Below are 18,045 nucleotides of genomic sequence, written 5' to 3' on the forward strand. Positions count from 1 at the left end.
AAAAAAAAAAAAAAAAAAATCCCTTCCAAACTAACCTTTTCATTTCACGTATAGCTTATAAGCATTCACCGAGTCATTAAAAATAACTGCACTTATCTCTTAATATATTTTTGTTTCTTAAAGGTGTGTTTAATACAAAGGCTAATTTTGTTTTACTTACAACCTAGTTACTAAGGTAACATTTACCATGTAGAGGACTAAATTCACCATCCAAAGATGTTTTGTCTCTTGTCTGAAAAATGGTGTGCTCCGTGCTATAGAATAGAGTCAGACTGCAATTACATAGTCAGCTCCCCTTGAAAATGATGGTTCTGTGATACAACAGGTAAATGAAATATACAAATAATCCCAAACCTCTTTTATAGGGAAACCATTTTACATAGAAATGCCAACAGCTACTGGAATTGATAGAGCTGAATATCCTATCCCTGTCGGGTTCCTGGTGGAGGTAATAATAAGCAGTGTAATGGCCCAAAGATAAGGAATCAGAGAAAAGCAGGGAAGCAAATGTTATGATTTTAATCAGCACCGGAAACCCAGTGTTTATTGCACATAGTTTTCTGAATGACCAAGAAATCTGATCAAAGCTAGTTTAATACCCACAAGGATTTTAAAGGCAATAATAATAAAACAAATCAAAAAACATTAAAAAAAAAAAAAAGCCATATGCGACCAGCCCAGTGAACTTTTGACAAGGCTTAACTTAAGCCAGTGTCGCCTTAAATCTCCATACAGCAACCCCAGGGGTTTGTCATGATGCCAGACCACTGGGCTAAATATTCAACCAGAGGTCTTACCTGTGAAAAATTAAGAACCTGAGATAGGTCACCAGCCAAATCAAAATCTGTTTGATTTTTGCTTTTTGATTATTCAGAGGAAAAAAAGCTTAATGATAGGACACATTCTTCATATATAAGGATACATTTAAAGATGAGTATTTCTGTTTTATGATGGTTGCTATTTCAGTGAATGGAAATGCAGAATTAATGATCTTAATGAGCTGACTCTGATTCCCAAGAGGATAAATTAGTTTCATTTTGTTCTACAGTTGTATGGCTTCATGCGGAGATATGCTATTTGAACCATGGGGAAGTACTGTGAAAAAGGCTTGATTACATTTCTGAACCCACGACCACATTGGAAAACTTCATAATGGTTCAAGACTGTCTTTTAAAATACAACAGATAATCCAGTATTGGCTCAACTGGTAAAACAAACAAAATAGAGACAGTCTCAAAATAGCAACATTAGGGTGATTGCCTCTTTCAAAGACACACCCGCCAGTCATTTAGTGGGCTAGTTTCATTCCAACATTATTCTGATTCTCGATTTAATTTCATCTAAGGAGAGAGAATGTGAGGAAATGGAGGCATTGAAGAGTCGGTGTTATCACCAGAACTCAGGGTCTATCCGTCCTCAAGAGAAGAACTCATTGACCCTTATTCTCACCACCACCATCAAGTCCTACAAATGTAGCAAGACAACGGTTCTTTCCCATAAAGCCAAGTCTCTCCATCCCCCCTGGAGAGGAGGGTTATAATTTCTCTGGGAAAAAACACGTATGGTTTACAAAAGCCCTCCTAGGTTACTCTGAATCATCGACCTAGTGGGATATCCCCTTTCCCCTCATAAACTGAAGAATTTCTGATTTGAATATATAATACAATCCTAGATCTCAGCTATTGTATAAATTTTGAAACAAAAATCTAAGACTCAAATTCAAACTTAGGTGCTTTAGATTTATTTAAAAAAAACTAGTCCTTCCCTCCTCCCTCCCTCCCTCCCTCCCTCTCTCTCTTTCTTTGTTCTTCTGTACTAATTGCTTAGCCATCCATTTAGCTTTTTGTAGAACCATAGTATCATTGACATGGCAGGGACCGTAGAGGGTTGTCTAATCAAGCAGACTCTGCTTCAGTACAAACAGTGGCTGGACAGTTTATCCCATAGGTGAGCATGAGTAGATTTTAGAATGTTCCCTCTTCAGTCAAACAGTAGACCGATGCTCTGACTTTGGTCAATTTTCAGCTTTTCTAACCTTTAGCTTCTTTATTTGCAAAATAGATATGCTACTTCATAAATTGTTGTGAAGATCAATGAGGTATTATGTGTCCTAACTAAAGTGTAATGGCTATATAATTCAAGCATTATTTTAATTAACTTCCGTCAAACTACTATGAAGTAAAACATTGTTTTCCAAATGTAAGAATAATAATAATAGGAGTAAGAGCCCGGCCCTGGCCTAGTCGCCGACGCAATTGTGGACTGCGAGTCAGAGGATGAAGAGGACTTGGACAATGACCCAGTAGAAGAACGTGCTCTTGCTCCCTCTTGCGAGAGCACCAGAATCACAACTAACTGATGAACAAGCATTGACAGGAAGACACTGAAACTCACCAAAAAAGATACCCCACATCCAAAGACAAAGGAGAAGCCACAATGAGACGGTAGGAGGGGCGCAATCACAATAAAATCAAATCCCATAACTGCTGGGTGGGTGACTCACAAACTGGAGAACACTTATACCACAGAAGTCCACCCACTAGAGTTCTGAGCTCTGTGTCAGACTTCCCAATCTGGGGGTCCGGCAATGGGAGGAGGAATTCCTATATTATCAGACTTTGAAGGCTAGCGGGATTTGATTGCAGGACTTCAACAGGACTGGGGGAGGCAGAGACTCCATTCTTGGAGGGCACACACAAAGTAGTGTGCACATTGGGACCAAGGGGAAGGAGCAGTGACCCCATAGGAGACTGAACCAGACCTACCTGCTAGTGTTGGAGGGTCTCCCGCGGGGGTGGGTGGGGTGGCTGTGTCTCACCGTGGGAAAAAGGACACTGACAGCAGAAGTTCTGGGAAGTACTCCTTGGCATGAGCCCTCCCAGAGTCCACCATTAGCCCCAGCAAAGAGCCTGGGTAGGCTCCAGTGTTGGGTTGCCTCAGGGCAAACAACCAACAGGGAAGGAACCCATCCCCACCCATCAGCAGACAAGCGGATTAAAGTTTTACTGAGCTTTGCCCACAAGAGCAACAGCCAGCTCTACCCACCATGAGTCCCTCCCATAGAGAAACTTGCACAAGCCTCTTAGACAGCCTCATCCACCAGAGGGCAGACAGCAGAAGCAAGAAGAACTACAATCCTGCAGCCGCTGGAACAAAAACCACATTCACAGAAAGGTAGACAAGATGAAAAGGCAGAGGGCTATGTACCAGATGAAGGAACAAGATAAAACCCCAGAAAAACAACTAAATAAAGTGGAGATAGGTAACTTTCTACAAAAAGAATTCAGAATAAGGATAGTGAAGATGATCCAGGGTCTCAGAAAAAGAATGGAGGCAAAGATCTAGAAGATGCAAGAAATGTTTAACAAAGACCTAGAAGAACTAAAGAACAAACAAACAGAGATGAACAATACAATAACTGAAATCTAAATTACACTAGAAGGAATCAATGGCAGAAAAACTGAGGCAGAAGAACGGATAAGTGACCTGGAAGACAGAATGGTAGAATTCACTGCTGTGGAACAGAATAAAGAAAAAAGAATGAAAAGAAATGAAGACAGCCTAAGAGACCTCTGGGACAACATTAAATGCAACAACATTCCCATTGTAGGGGTCCCAGAAGGAGTAGAGAGAGAAAGGACCTGAGAAAATATTTAAAGAGATTATAGTTAAAAACTGCCTTAACATGGGAAAGGAAATAGCCACCCAAGTCCAGGAAGCTCAGTGAGTCCCTTACAGGATAAACCCTAGGAGAAACATGCTGAGACACATAGTAATCAAATTGGCAAAAATTAAAGACAAAGAAAAATTATTGAAAGCAGCAAGGGAAAAATGACAAATAATATACAAGGGAACTCCCATAAGGTTAACAGCTGATTTCTCAGCAGAAACTCTACAAGCCAGAAGGGAGTGGCACGATATACTTAAAGTGATGAAAGGGAGGAACCTACAACCAAGATTATCCTACCTGTCAAGGATCTCATTTAGATTCTATGGAGAAATCAAAAGCTTTACAGACAAGCAAAAGCTAAGAGAATTCAGCACCACCAAACCAGCTCTACAACAAATGCTAAAGGAATGTCTCTAAGTGGGAAACACAAGAGAGGAAAAGGACCTACGAAAACAAACCCAAAACAATTAAGAAAATGGTCATAGGAGCATACATATCGATAATTACCTTAAACATGAATAGATTAAATGCTCCAACCAAAAGACACAGGCTTGCTGAATGGATACAAAAACAAAACTCATATATATTGCTGTCTACAAGAGACCCACTTCAGACCTACGGACATATACAGACTGAAAGTGCGGGGGTGGAAAAAGATATTCCATGCAAGTGGAAATCAAAAGAAAGCTGGAGTAGCAATACTCATATCAGATAAAATAGACTTTAAAATAAAGAATGTTACAAGAGACAAGGAAGAACACTGCATAATAATCAAGGGATCAATCCAAGAAGAAGATATAACAATTCTAAATATACATGCACCCAACATAGGAGCACCTCAATACATAAGGCAACTGCTACAGCTATAAAAGAGGAAATCGACAGTAACACAGTAATAGTGGGGACTTTAACACCTCACTTACACCAATGGACAGATCATCCAAGCAGAAAATTAATAGGGAAACACAAGCTTTAAATGACGTAATAGACCAGGTAGTTTTAATTGATATTTATACGACATTCCATCCAAAAACAGCAGATTGCACTTTCTTCTCAAGGGCGCACGGAACATTCTCCAGGATAGATCATATCTTGAGTCAGAAATCAAGCCTCAGTAAATTTCAGAAAATTGAAATCATATCAAGCATCTTTTCTGATTACAGCGCTATGACATTAGAAACCAATTACAGGGAAAGAAACGTAAAAAACACAAACACATGGAAGCTAAACAATTCATTGCTATATACCAACAGATCACTGAAGAAATCAAAGAGGAAATCAGAAAATGCCTAGAGACAAATGACAATGAAAGCAGGAGGATCCAAAACCTATGGGATGCAGCAAAAACAGTTCTAAGAGGGAAGTTAATAGCAATACAACCCTACCTCAAGAAACAAGAAAAATCTCAAATAAACAATCTAGTCTTACACCTAAAGGAACTAGAGAAAGAAAAACAAACAAAACCCAAAGTTAGTAGAAGGAAAGAAATCATAAACATCAGAGCAGAAATAAATGAAATAGAAACAAAGAAAACAATAGCAAAGATCAATAAAACTAAAAGCTGGTTCTTTGAGAAGATAAACAAAATTGATAAACCATTAGCCAGAATCATCAAGAGAAAGTAGGAGAGGACTCAAATCAATAAAATTAGAAATGACAAAGGAGAAGTTACAACAGACACCACAGAAATACAGAGCATCCTAAGAGACTTCCACAAGCAACTCTATGCCAATAAAATGGACAAGCTGGAAGAAATGGACAAATTCTTAGAAAGGTATAACCTTCCAAGACTGAACCAGGAAGGAATAGAAAATATAAACAGACAAATCACAAGTAATAACATTGAAACTGTGATTAAAAATCTTTCAACAAACAAAAGTCCATGACCAGATGGCTTCACAGGTGAATTCTATCAAATATTTAGAGAAGAGCTAACACCTATCCTCCTCAAACTCATCCAAAAAATTGCAGAGGAATGAACACTCCCAAACTTATTCTACGAGGCCACCATCACCCTGATACCAAAACCAGACAAAGATACTACAAAAAAAGAAAATTACAGACCAATATCACTGATGAATATAGATGCAAAAATCCTCAACAGGGCTTCCCTGGTGGCGCAGTGGTTGAGGGTCCGCCTGCCGATGCAGGGGATGCGGGTTCGTGCCCCGGTCTGGGAGGATCCCACATACTGCGGAGCGGCCGGGCCCGTGATCCAAGGCCGCTGAGCCTGCACGTCCAGAGCCTGTGCTCCACAACGGGAGAGGCCACAACAGTGAGAGGCCCGTGTACCGCAAAAAAAAAAAAAAAAAAAAAAAAAAATCCTCAACAAAATACTAGCAAACAGAATCGAACAACACATTAGAAGGATCATACACTATGATCAAGTGGGATTTATCCCAGGGATGCAAGGATTCTTCAGTATACGCAAATCAATCAATGTGATACACCATATTAACAAATTGAAGAATAAAAACCATATGATAATCTCAATAGATGCAGAAAAAGCTTTTGACAAAATTCAACACCAATTTATGACAAAAACTCTCCAGAAAGTGGGTATAGAGAGAAACTACCTCAACTTAATAAAGGACATATAGTACAAACCCACAGCAGACATCATTCTCAATGGTGAAAAACTGAAAACATTTCCTCTAAGATCAGGAACAAGACAAGGATGTCCACTCTCACCACGATCATTCAAAATCGTTTTGGAAGTCCTAGCTACGGCAATCAGAGAAGAAAAAGAAATAAAAGGAATACAAATTGGAAAAGAAGAAGTAAAACTGTCACTGTTTGCAGATGACTGATACTATACATAGAGAATCCTAAAGATGCCACCAGAAAACTACTAGAACTAATCAATGAATTTGGTAAAGTAGCAGGATATAAAATCAATGCACAGAAATCTCTTGCATTCCTATACACTAATGATGGAAAATCTGAAAGAGAAATTAAGGAAACACTCATATTTACCATTGCAACAAAAAGAATAAAATACCTAGGAATAAACCTACCTAGGGAGACAAAAGACCTGTATGCAGAAAACAATAAGACACTGATGAAAGAAATTAAAGATGATGCCAACAGATGGAGAGAGATACCATGTTCTTGGGTTGGAAGAATCAATATTGTGAAAATGACTCTACTACCCAACGCAAGCTACAGATTCAATGCAATCCCCATCAAATTACCAATGGCATTTTTTACCGAAGTAGAACAAAAAATCTTAAAATTTGTATGGAGACACAGAAGACCCCGAATAGCCAAAGCAGTCTTGAGGGAAAAAAACGGAGCTGGAGGAATCAGACTCCCTGTCTTCAGACTATACTACAAAGGCTACAGTAATGGTACTGACACAAAAACAGAAATATAGATCAATGGAACAGTATAGAAAGCCCAGAGATAAACCCACGCACCTATGGTCAACTAATCTATGACAAAGGAGGCAAGGATATACAATGGAGAAAAGACAGTCTTTTCAATAAATGGTCCTGGGAGAACTGGACAGCTACGTGTAAAAGAATGAAATTAGAACACCCCCTAACACTATACACAAAAATAATCTCAAAATGGATTAGAGACCTAAATGTAAGACCGGACACTGTAAAACCCTTAGAGGAAAACATAGGCGAACACTCTTTGACATAAATCACAGCAAGATCTTTTTTTGATCCACCTCCTAGAGTAATGGAAATAAAAACAAAAATAAACAAATGGGACCTAATGAAACTTCAAAGCTTTTGCACCGCAAAGGAAACCATAAACAAGACAACCCTCAGAATGGGAGAAAATATTTCCATACGAATCAACAGACAAAGGATTAATCTCCAAAACATATAAACAGCTCATGCAGGTCAATATTAAAAAAACAAACAACCCTGTCCAAAAATGGGCAGAAGACCTAAATAGCCATTTCTCTAAAGAAGACATACAGATGGCCAAGAAGCACATGAAAAGGTGCTCAACATCACTAATCATTAGAGAAATGCAAATCAAAACTACAATGAGATATCACCTCACACCAGTCAGAATGGCCATCATCAAAAAATCTACAAACAACAAATGCTGGAGAGGGTGTGGAGAAAGGGAACCCTCTTGCATTGTTGGTGGGAATGTAAATTGATACAGCCACTATGGAGAACAGTTTGGAAGTTCCTTAAAAAACTAAAACTAGAATTACCTTACGACCCAGCAATCCCACTACTGGGCATATACCCAGAGAAAACCATAATTCAAAAAGACACATGTACCCCAATGTTCATTGCAGCACTATTTACAATAGCCAGGTCATGGAAGCAACCTAAATGCCTATCGAGAGATGAATGGATAAAGAAGAAGTGGTACATATATACAATGGAATATTACTCAGCCATAAAAAGGAATGAAATGGGGTCATTTGTAGAGACGTAGATGAATCTAGAGACTGTCATACAGAGTGAAGTAAGTCAGAAAGAGAAAAACAAATATCGTATATTTACACCTATATGTGGAACCTAGAAAAATGGTACAGATGAATCGGTTTGCAGGGCAGAAATCGAGACACAGATGTAGAGAACAAATGTGTGGACACCAAGGGGGAAAAGCAGCAGGGGTGGTGGTAGTGTTGTGATGAACTGGGAGATTGGGATTGGCACATATATACTAATATGTATTAAATGGATAACTAATAAGAACCTGCTGTATTAAAAATAAATAAAATTCAAAAATTCAAAAAAATACAATAGTAGAGCTCACAGGTGCTGAGTGGCCATTAAGTGTGCTAGGAACTTTATATGCATTATCTCATCAAAAGAAAATTGCAGCATGATGAAAACATTCTGGATTTAAATAGTGGTGATGGGGGCTTCCGTGGTGGCCCAGTGGTTGAGAATCTGCCTGCCAATGCAGGGGACACGGGTTCGAGCCCTGGTCCGGGAAGATCCCACATGCCGCGGAGCAACTGGCCCTGTGAGCCATAACTACTGAGCCTGTGCGTCTGGAGCCCCCGCTCACCACAAGTAGAGAAAGCCGTCGCACAGAAACAAAGACCCAACCCAGCCAAAAATAAATAAACAAACAAACAAATAAATAAATTTATATAAGTAAATAAATAGTGGTGATGGTTGCAGAACCTCATGAATGTTCTAAAATCACTGAAGCGTATACTTTAAAAGGGCAGATTTTATGATAGGTGAATTAGATTTCAACTAAAAAAAGAATGTATGTGAAACAGTTTTGGAAAATTACAAATGCAGAGGTAGTCCACAAAGTGCTGTGAAGGATATAATATGGAATAAGTCAGTCTTGTTTCTTACTCTCAAGCTCTTTATAATATGGTTGAGGAGTTAAAACAGGTACGTAAGAACTAACACCTAAAACCAGGTGTGAGGGAGGACCGTTGTGAGCTTTCAAAGTTTTATTAGACAGTCTGAGGACCAAGAGATGAGTGATGTACCCAGCCTCCAGGAGAGTGATGTCATTGTCAGGATATAGTTTCATGGAATCAAAGGAGCCATGGCATTCCAAAGAATGGGGATATAATAAAAAAGGTATACTATCCTTAATGAAGATTCAATGAGAAAATGAAAATACTATTTTCTTAGAATGTATGACCCTAAACAAGATGTTTCTAAGGTGGTATCACCCTAGATCTCAGCCACTTCTAGTTCCTTGTTGTGTGGTGCTATGAAATGTAATCAGTTATAAAGAAAGGTGTACTTTTCAGTAGCCCTACTCTTAACTCCATTCTCGGAGCATGCCTTGGTTTCAAGATCTTCTGGAACATGGACACAGTTGGAGACATTCTTTTTTACAAAGTCCCTCCAACTTGGCGAGGTTCCAGTACTGATATTTTTTAGCTCTATGAGTCGGGGCACATTATCTAAAGTCTCTGAGCAGATGGGAAAAGTAGCACTTAACTTTTAGGTCAGCTGGGAGTTTCAGGTAGATACTTGGTATGTTTTTCAGTGCCTGGTACCTGGTGAGCCCTCTGGTATGTAGGGCCTAGAAAGAGAGACGGGGGACAGAGAGAACATATCTTCTATGTCCCTGGGTATCTTTGGGATCCACTGGCTGTATTACAGCCATCCAAACGCTGGCCACACAGTCGGAGGCTCCCTGAGAACCTTTGGAACCCTCCCCAGCAGTGCTGCTGCGAATCCCTTAACTCTTGTGGGTGTGAATATTTGCATGCATGATTTATCTTCTCAATTTGACTGAAAACTTCCTGAAGGGCAGAGAACACACTTTACATGTTTGTATTGTCTACACACTTAGCAAATGCAGAATTCATATTATTCAATTTTTATTTATTAGCTGAATGAATAAAAAAGTATAAATCAGTAGGGAAAGTGGAAGACGGGAGCGGTAACCTCGTTTTTGAAATGGTGTGGGGTTTCTTTTGGGGGGAAAGGTTGCGTTTCCAGCTCAGTGCCAGGTTAAAATAACTGGACCCAAACTACTTCTTGACATTATGGCCCATCTAGATTGGTAAACACAATCTCTACCAGCCAGTAGGACCCCTAAGTCATTCATTTGGAAATGTTTTGGGGTTAAATTAGCAATGATCTGAATCAGTGTGTTTGTTCTGAGGTGAGAGAACAGGCGGCTCTCTGACTCTGGTGCTCTGCAGTGTCACTCACTCCCAGCAATAGTGACTATAGGCCCCAGAGTCCCCTTCAGCCTTAAAACCTCTGTTCCTTGGTGAGGGTTAGTCTCCGGAAGGGCAAAACATAACACAGCCTGACTCCGACTTCAGTTGACAATGTAGACTTTGACCATGAGAGTTGTTCTGTACTCGGCAATGAGCGCGAGCGTTGAGTGCATTTGAAGACATCGTCAAGTTTTCTCTAAAGGGGGGCCCTGGAGTATAGAACTGTATCGTGTTGCACAGAAGAAGCTTATAGCCCATAAACAAGCCTCCTTGCTAATCTACATGCCATCCTGGGTGGCGCACTTGTTCACTTGCTTAGTGATACTCTAAGAGTATGATAAATAAATGAACAACAAAAAAAGAAAACAATTTTTCACTTTTTACTATTTTCCTGGACATAGTTGAGCCAAATGCTTCTTCATAACAACCCCAGAGTAGGGGAAAAGAAGCAGTGGACATATGGGCATGCCATACACAAGCTAAAGCTTTATATATGTGTATTCTGTTTTATCTGTTTCGAATGCATATAGATTGAAATATATCCGCATCTATAACACACAAACATCCTACTTGAAGTATGCCCAAGATATTGAGTATACCATTAAATCTTGATCTTTGTTAAAACAAATATTATTCCAATGAATATGTGATTACAGATGGAATTAAGAGATGCATTAACTATGGTGTCACTTGCTAAAACTTTCAAGTTCCTTTCCGGTGTCATCTTTCATTTTTCCTTTTAACTTGGTCTAATAATATAATCCTTATTCTGAAATGAGCTTTTGTGAAAAAATCAGTAATTACCTTTGTCACTATTTATTTAATGAATCCATGGAAAGACTTCATTAAATTATAAATGCCTCGTTACTGATATTCTCATAATAGATTTTTGAAATTATGGTGTGAGCCAGTTATCTATTTCAAGGAAGACACAAAGTTGAAAAATCAGTACATGTCCAGTGAAATTACTGCTGGTTTTGCTAATGCAATGTCATGAGAATTTGCCAGGGACAGTCACATTTAATCCCAGAGAATAAGAATTTGAAATGAATTCTTTTAAATTGTAATTATCTATTGGCAAGAAAGTTTAGCAAGTTTTGTTTATATAATTGAAATGACTTGCTATCCTGTCAATATGGGAGGGATGTGTTTTGAGAATATTTACAGTTTCTGAATGGATTTATAAATATTGGTCCTTTAAACATGCTTGGTATTAATATTTTATAGTTTATATGCCTTTTTTAATTTATTTGTTTTTAGGGAAAACAATTGGCCCATTGGCTATTATTTATGCTTACGTTATTTTTCAAGGACTTGATGCAACCTGGGGTGGGGTAAATAATGTCTGAGTTAGGGTACAGTCTGTTGTCTGAGCCTACTTTGGTGGTATTCATTTCTGGTCTAGCTGACTCCGGAGTTTGAATCCATGAGATGTTAAAGATGTTGGAAGCTGAAGAATCAACATATGCAGGGAAAGATGGGCATCATTTAAAAGTCAGAAGCTTTCCAAGTATCAGCAATTCTCACTGTTTCTTAATAGTTTGTTTTACTGTGTTGCAAGAAATGAATCCCTGAGAAATCTGGGCATTTCTTTACCCTAGAAAATAAGCATTTTACATTTCATATTGCAGAAACATTTCCGGATAAGGTAAAAGACTCTTTTTCAGAGTTTGGTGCACTTTGTATCTTTAGCATTGTAATGCGTCTATTCACAGAACTTGAATCTCCTCACTGATTAGAACTCTGATGAAAATAGCCTACTATAGCCTTCCTATCAGAACAAGTAGGAAACTTGAAGAATTTCTTTCCATCTATCCTGGGATAAGATGCATGACTGTAATAGAATAGACAGTGAAACAATCAGCTCTAGAGTAACAAATATCTCCATGTACTTGTTATGGCGAAAGAGCTGATTCCTAGGTTGCAACAGGAATTTAAACCTGTTCTGTCAAATATTTCTTCCTGACCCCAGTAAAGTCTAGGAAATGTCTCAACACTACCTTGGTCATTTTTAGATAATAAAAAAAAATCATCTGTTCATGTTTAGACATAAGTAATTTCAGCTTACTCCTTTGTAATAATAACTACAACTTCAGTTAAAGCCAGTCCCTTACCCCTTTACCCCTGCTTGGGCTGCCTTAGAGCTGCCACTTGCCCTGGGTGAGAGAGCAGGGTTGTTTCTCCTCTTGTTTACACGATGTTTACTCTTCTTCTCCTTGACTCCTCCAGGGATGAAGCAGGAGAAGAGGAGATAAGGGGCAGAAATGATCTTACTTGGCTAATACAATAGTAACTGTCTAGCTGTGCTTAGCCCATGCTTAAGATTGACACTGAGGGGCACTCTTGGGGGGCATTTTGGTGGGCTTTTTTTAGTTCTCTTAACCACATCCTTCAGATGGTCATTTAGGATTTCCGCCTCAGTCCCTGGGCACCCATCACTGCAACTCCAGGTTCTTTCTCTTGAGTTGTCTTAACTACTCACCACCTCTCTCCCCAGGGGACCTCTTGGATAGAATACAACGTAATTCAGTGCTGGCTCTCTAACCCATGGTCCATGTATAATGCTCACATGTTCCTTCTAACAAACTAATGTACAGGTGAGCCCTGGTGCAGTAATAACTTCTTGCTCTGCCATCAGAGCATCAGCCAGTCTCAGTCTCTCCCCTTGAAGATTTGTCAGGCAAGTGTCAAATCCCAGGCAAGGGCAACTGGGGTTGCTGATTACCCCAACTGCCCCAAGTTCCAGGAGACAAGTATCAAACTTTCTGAGATGTTCCATGAAAGTCCCTTTCCTGTGCACCCCTAAGATAAGGGGAAAGTAACCTTCTACCTTGGCGGTACATGCAAATCACATCACATTCAAAAATCCTCTTCTAATTATCATTCGCTTCTTGGTCTTTCTTGCCTCTTTAATGGGCTGCAAATAGGTTATTAATTCAGGGTCTCAAAAGCAGTTTTCAGTGCTCTTCTTTGCAAGTCTGGCTTAGGCAGTCTTGTACCTCATTTTGTAAAATGGAAGTAGAAATCTGTGTTTGTTTGTTTGCTTTTTACTTATTGGTATCTCAGGATTGCAGCTGAAACTGAGACAAAAAGAGTCCATTTTAGCATCCTATTATGTCCACATATCAGTTGCTTACTATCCTCTATAAAATTATTTTAAGCACGCATTGATTGATACACACAGTCTTCAAAGCATAATAAGAGCCTCCGTGGCGCTAACCAGAAAGATAAAACAGGTAACAAAGAACAACCAGAATTACCAAATCTGCTAACTGCGGCTAGAGGATGACCCGATATTACTAACATTCAGCCTAGTGTCATGAGTGGGAACTCAACCTCTGGAGCCCAACTGGCTGGGTTTGAATCACAGCTTTTCTCTTTCTAGCTGCATGACCTTAGCCAAGTTACTTAGTCACTCTGTGCTTCAGTTTCCTCAAATGTCAAATGCAGATAAAATAGTACCTCTTTCCTGGGGCTGTTAGGAGAAATACCAGAGTTAGTATTTGTAAAGTGCTTAGAACACTATAGAAGTGTTGTTCAAATAAAGATAATAAACCTCTTAAATAAGATTCTTAAAAAATTTCCTGTGGAGTTATATCACATATGTGTTAAAATATAAATATGCCATGTTAAATATTTTACTGAAAATGAGCAAATAGGAATTCTACCAAAGTGAAAAAATAATGAGTGCTTGCACCAAAGACCTATGCTAAAAAGATGTCTAAACATGTCTTTATAGGCCCTTGGATAAGAGGTTAGTGTTTATTGGAATCCTGTTGTTTAGTTGTCATCTGAATCAATCTACCAAAAACCGAAATGCCTTACAATGGCATATATTTAAAAATAAGGATCTTGAGAAATATGGTAGAAAATAAAAATAAGCCCAGAGAAAAACAGTATAGCAGGAGTCTATGCAACTTGTAAAATTTCCCTACTCACTTTGACTCTGAGTTTCCTAATAACCAGTCAGAAAGGAAATGTGATTTCAAGTCATATTGTTCATCAAGCCCAAAACAAATCAAAACACAAAAAAATAAAAACCATACTAACCTGTTATAAGAAAGAGATCTTTTATGGACATTAAGAACCAGGAAGAAGAAATATAGAAGGGGACAGTGACAAGATCAGTGTCCCAAACAACATCTTCAAATACTTCCCTTCAATTAATGCAGTGTTATACAAGATTTTTTTCTTTTACAATAACCCTCAGTGTAAACTCATGCCATGCTTTTGCTGCTTAGTTCAATGATAAGAATCCAGCAAGAGGTCAAGAGGATGTGGTCCAAATCTTCTGGTTTCTGATTTTAAATTTCTGCAGGAATGGATGGACTATGTGTCCTTTATATCCCTTTTCCCCCATGTCGTTCCTCTCAACTGAGGTTTGATAAAAGGTGAGCTGCAGACAGTTTGAGGTTATGTACTCTGACAAGGGCCCACAGTGCAAGTATTCTGTGCTACTGATTAAGGGCAAATCCACATGCTTTAAAAACCAACTGAACTTATGGTAGAGTTGACAGCCCTGCTGTTAGAGAAGGCTTCTCAAAGCCAGGGGACATAAGCACATGTTTCTCTTTGCTGCCTTGTATTATGAAATTATAAAGTTAACAGCCACAAGCTTTGCACTTAGAATGTTGCTTTGCATAATTCAGAGAGGTAGTTACTTTTAGATACCCATATCTTAACTTCATCTTAGCTTAGGTATAAATGAAGAATGAGGGAACTGAATTCTAACTCTGGCACCCCTCTATTTAGTTATATGACCTTGAACAACTCATTGCACCTTCCTGTGTCATAGTTTCATCATCTGCAAAATAAAGAAATTCAGTGAATTTCAGATTCTTAGCATATGGTGATTTTTTTGTGTGAATAATGATTGTACTCATTAAATGCCTGTCTGTGTGCCCATACCCTGTAGAGTGATTTTCTATTTTGTGAGCTTTTGTCCACTTTGTATTTAGAAATAGACTTCATTGCTCTGATTTCACCAGTTATTAAAAGGGAGAATTTCAAGCCTCATTTTTCTTGTGAAATGGAAGGCGTGGATTAAAGGAGCTATGTTAAAGCACATGAAAGTATATCCTTTAACACAGGCAGCTGTGTGCCTTGTCTGTGGCAGCCTCTGGGAAGAAGGCAGCTCAATTCTCTTGAAAGCGTGTCTTTTGGACTATCAATTATCCATGAAAGAGAAGCTTCCTATTTATCCAAATGTCAAGAACTTTGCCGGAGCTTTTCAGAAGTAAAATCGGAGGAAAGCAGCTGTTGTTCTGAAGCGTGTTTTTGAGCAATACCCTGTATGTAATTCTTATTCAATGATGATGAATCAGCACAACTTCATATAACTCTTTTTACTCCCCTCCTCCCTTCCAGCATCAAGGAAAAATCGGAGTTAAATTTAATGTTGGGACAGATGACATCGCCATCGAAGAGTCCAATGCAATCATTAACGATGGGAAATACCATGTAGTCCGTTTCACGAGGAGTGGTGGCAATGCCACGTTACAGGTGGACAGCTGGCCAGTGATTGAGCGCTACCCTGCAGGTAAGCCAGTGAATGTGTATCGGGGGAAGATTTTATGAAAAACAAACTGGAAAACGAAGCATTGTTTTCGTCCGTTTCACCCAACTTTGGGTTTTCGGAGAAACCGTCAAGTATTTATCAGATTTTAGAGTCGTGAATGTAATGCTGTCCTAAACTGTTCTTGATACAGTGTACAAATGGCATTTTATAGGAGAACTCGAAGGCACACGTTATCGTTTGCAAAATTCGGGACATCAGTGAAACCAGAAAAATGCACACATAAAAGGCACAACATGTCAAAGCTCTTTGTTAACTGGATTCTTGCATTTGAACAAAGGAAAGGCTTTGTCAAAAGTAACAAAGTTAAAATTTAAACCTAAGAGAGGGAATATCATACCATTTTTCTCTGAAAGAAAATAGGAGGAGAGTTCCTTTGATGGTGGTACATAGCTGAAACTCATGAAAGCTGCAGGAGGACCATGGGACAAACAGAGAAATAGTAAAGGAACTATATATAGTACCATAAAACAGCAGTTATAAGAACATGTAAGTAAATGAAATTTGTTTTCACTATCATATAACCATGGGGTTTCGCAAAGATTCTGTGACACTAGTAGTATTAGTCATTTCAAGTCTATAAAATGTATGCCAAGCTATTATTGATAAAATAAAAATTATCCTGTTCATCATTAATAAGTTTTGTCAGTACTGTTATTGAAACAGAGGCAGGAGGTTAGAAACTTAAACCAGTGTTACTTGTGATTGCATATATTCTCAATTTTTAAAATCCTTTTTTAAAGTAAAATCCAAATTAAAAGTCCAAAGGTATTTTACTGAAATTATTATCCTTTCCATATTTTAGTACAAAAGAGGTTACTAAAAACATCAGTCTCATTTATCTGTGTATAGAAAGATAAAGAAAGATTAGTATAAAGAAAGATTATAAAAAGAAATTTTTATTTTGCACAATAAAAATGATTACCAAAATTTATATATAAATTTCTCTATTACAGTATTTGTTTCTTGAAAGAAACATTTCGAGGAAGTAACTAACTTACTAAATAAAGATCAATTTTTTTAGTACTACTTATGCACAATTATGGAATGAAATGTCTGTGATACCCTTTTGGACCTTTTATAATTCACAGCATCTACATCTTCAAGCCACATTTCAAACCTCTTCTATAAATCTGGTGCTTTACAAGTATTTGCTGAATTTAATGTAATAAAAAAAATACCCTGCTCTATGACAAAATTCAGAAGCAAGCACGTTAATAATATGCCCAGTGCCTTTTATAATACTGGCCAATAGCAGACACTCAATAAATATTTGCTGAATTGATGTCCTTGGAATTATCCCGGTTTTAAACTACAATTACAAGAATGCACACCTTCTGTTACCAACTTTAAAAAGACTAAGGAATGGAAGATCTGGAAAGAAAGTAACTTAAATATGTATGCAGTGCTACATAGCCCCTGCCAATCCCTTATTGCATGTACTGAATCCTAATAGAAATGTAATTTTTATGATAAATGCAGCCTTAGTGAAACAACAGAATCGTAAACTGGTGAATTTCCTAAAATCCAAATTAATCAATACCTATTTACTGAGAGGAAGTCATTGCACTGGACACCACTGAAGATATAAAGTAGGATGAGATCTAGACTCTGCTCCTGGGGTGTTGTCATCCGTGAACAGTGAACCTGACCATGTAAAATGATAAATCCTGTTACTATTACAGTGTGGCAGTTGCCTCTTGAAGCCTAGCTTTGTTTCACCAGTTAATTCTTTAAAATTATCTTAGGTTAGTAACTTTTCACTCTTACACTTCCAAGCTAGTATCTTTAAGTGCCCTATTCTAGAGAATGTTAATGGTGACTTATGAGAGGAGAGAGGAAGTCCCACTCTCAAGTTAGTTTGGGAAATTCTGGGTTAACTAAGTTAAAAATATCTATGCTTGTATTTTGTTATATTAATACCATAATGAATCTCTAGAAGAGAAATACAGTATGCATTTCCCAAGCACAGATAATCAGAACCTCGTTTTCTAATGCACTAATGCGCTTGGATAAATATTTTATGTTTTTAAAAATTTCTATACCTCACTATTTTAATATATTTTATCTGACTAACAACCCTTTAACTGTGCACATACCAGATACTACATTCTAGGCATACTCCAAAAAAGACATGATCCCTGTCTTTTTGTGGTATGCTAATGT

The 18,045-nt window shown here is 38.2% G+C and overlaps 1 protein-coding gene across 25 annotated transcripts in view; it reads left to right on the plus strand.

Annotated features, from left to right (window-relative positions):
- Nucleotides 1-18,045, plus strand: part of NRXN1 (neurexin 1) — a 1,121,405-nt gene that overhangs the window by 929,772 nt on the left and 173,588 nt on the right. For all 25 annotated transcript variants that reach the window (XM_067702999.1, XM_067703012.1, XM_067702998.1 and 22 more), the window contains one exon: nt 15,672-15,843. In XM_067702999.1, the coding sequence (XP_067559100.1) occupies nt 15,672-15,843 (172 nt within the window). The remainder of the gene's footprint in view (nt 1-15,671; nt 15,844-18,045) is intronic.

The sequence above is a fragment of the Pseudorca crassidens genome, chromosome 14, assembly GCF_039906515.1.
Source record: "Pseudorca crassidens isolate mPseCra1 chromosome 14, mPseCra1.hap1, whole genome shotgun sequence".
In the NCBI taxonomy this organism is placed as follows: Eukaryota; Metazoa; Chordata; class Mammalia; order Artiodactyla; family Delphinidae; genus Pseudorca; species Pseudorca crassidens.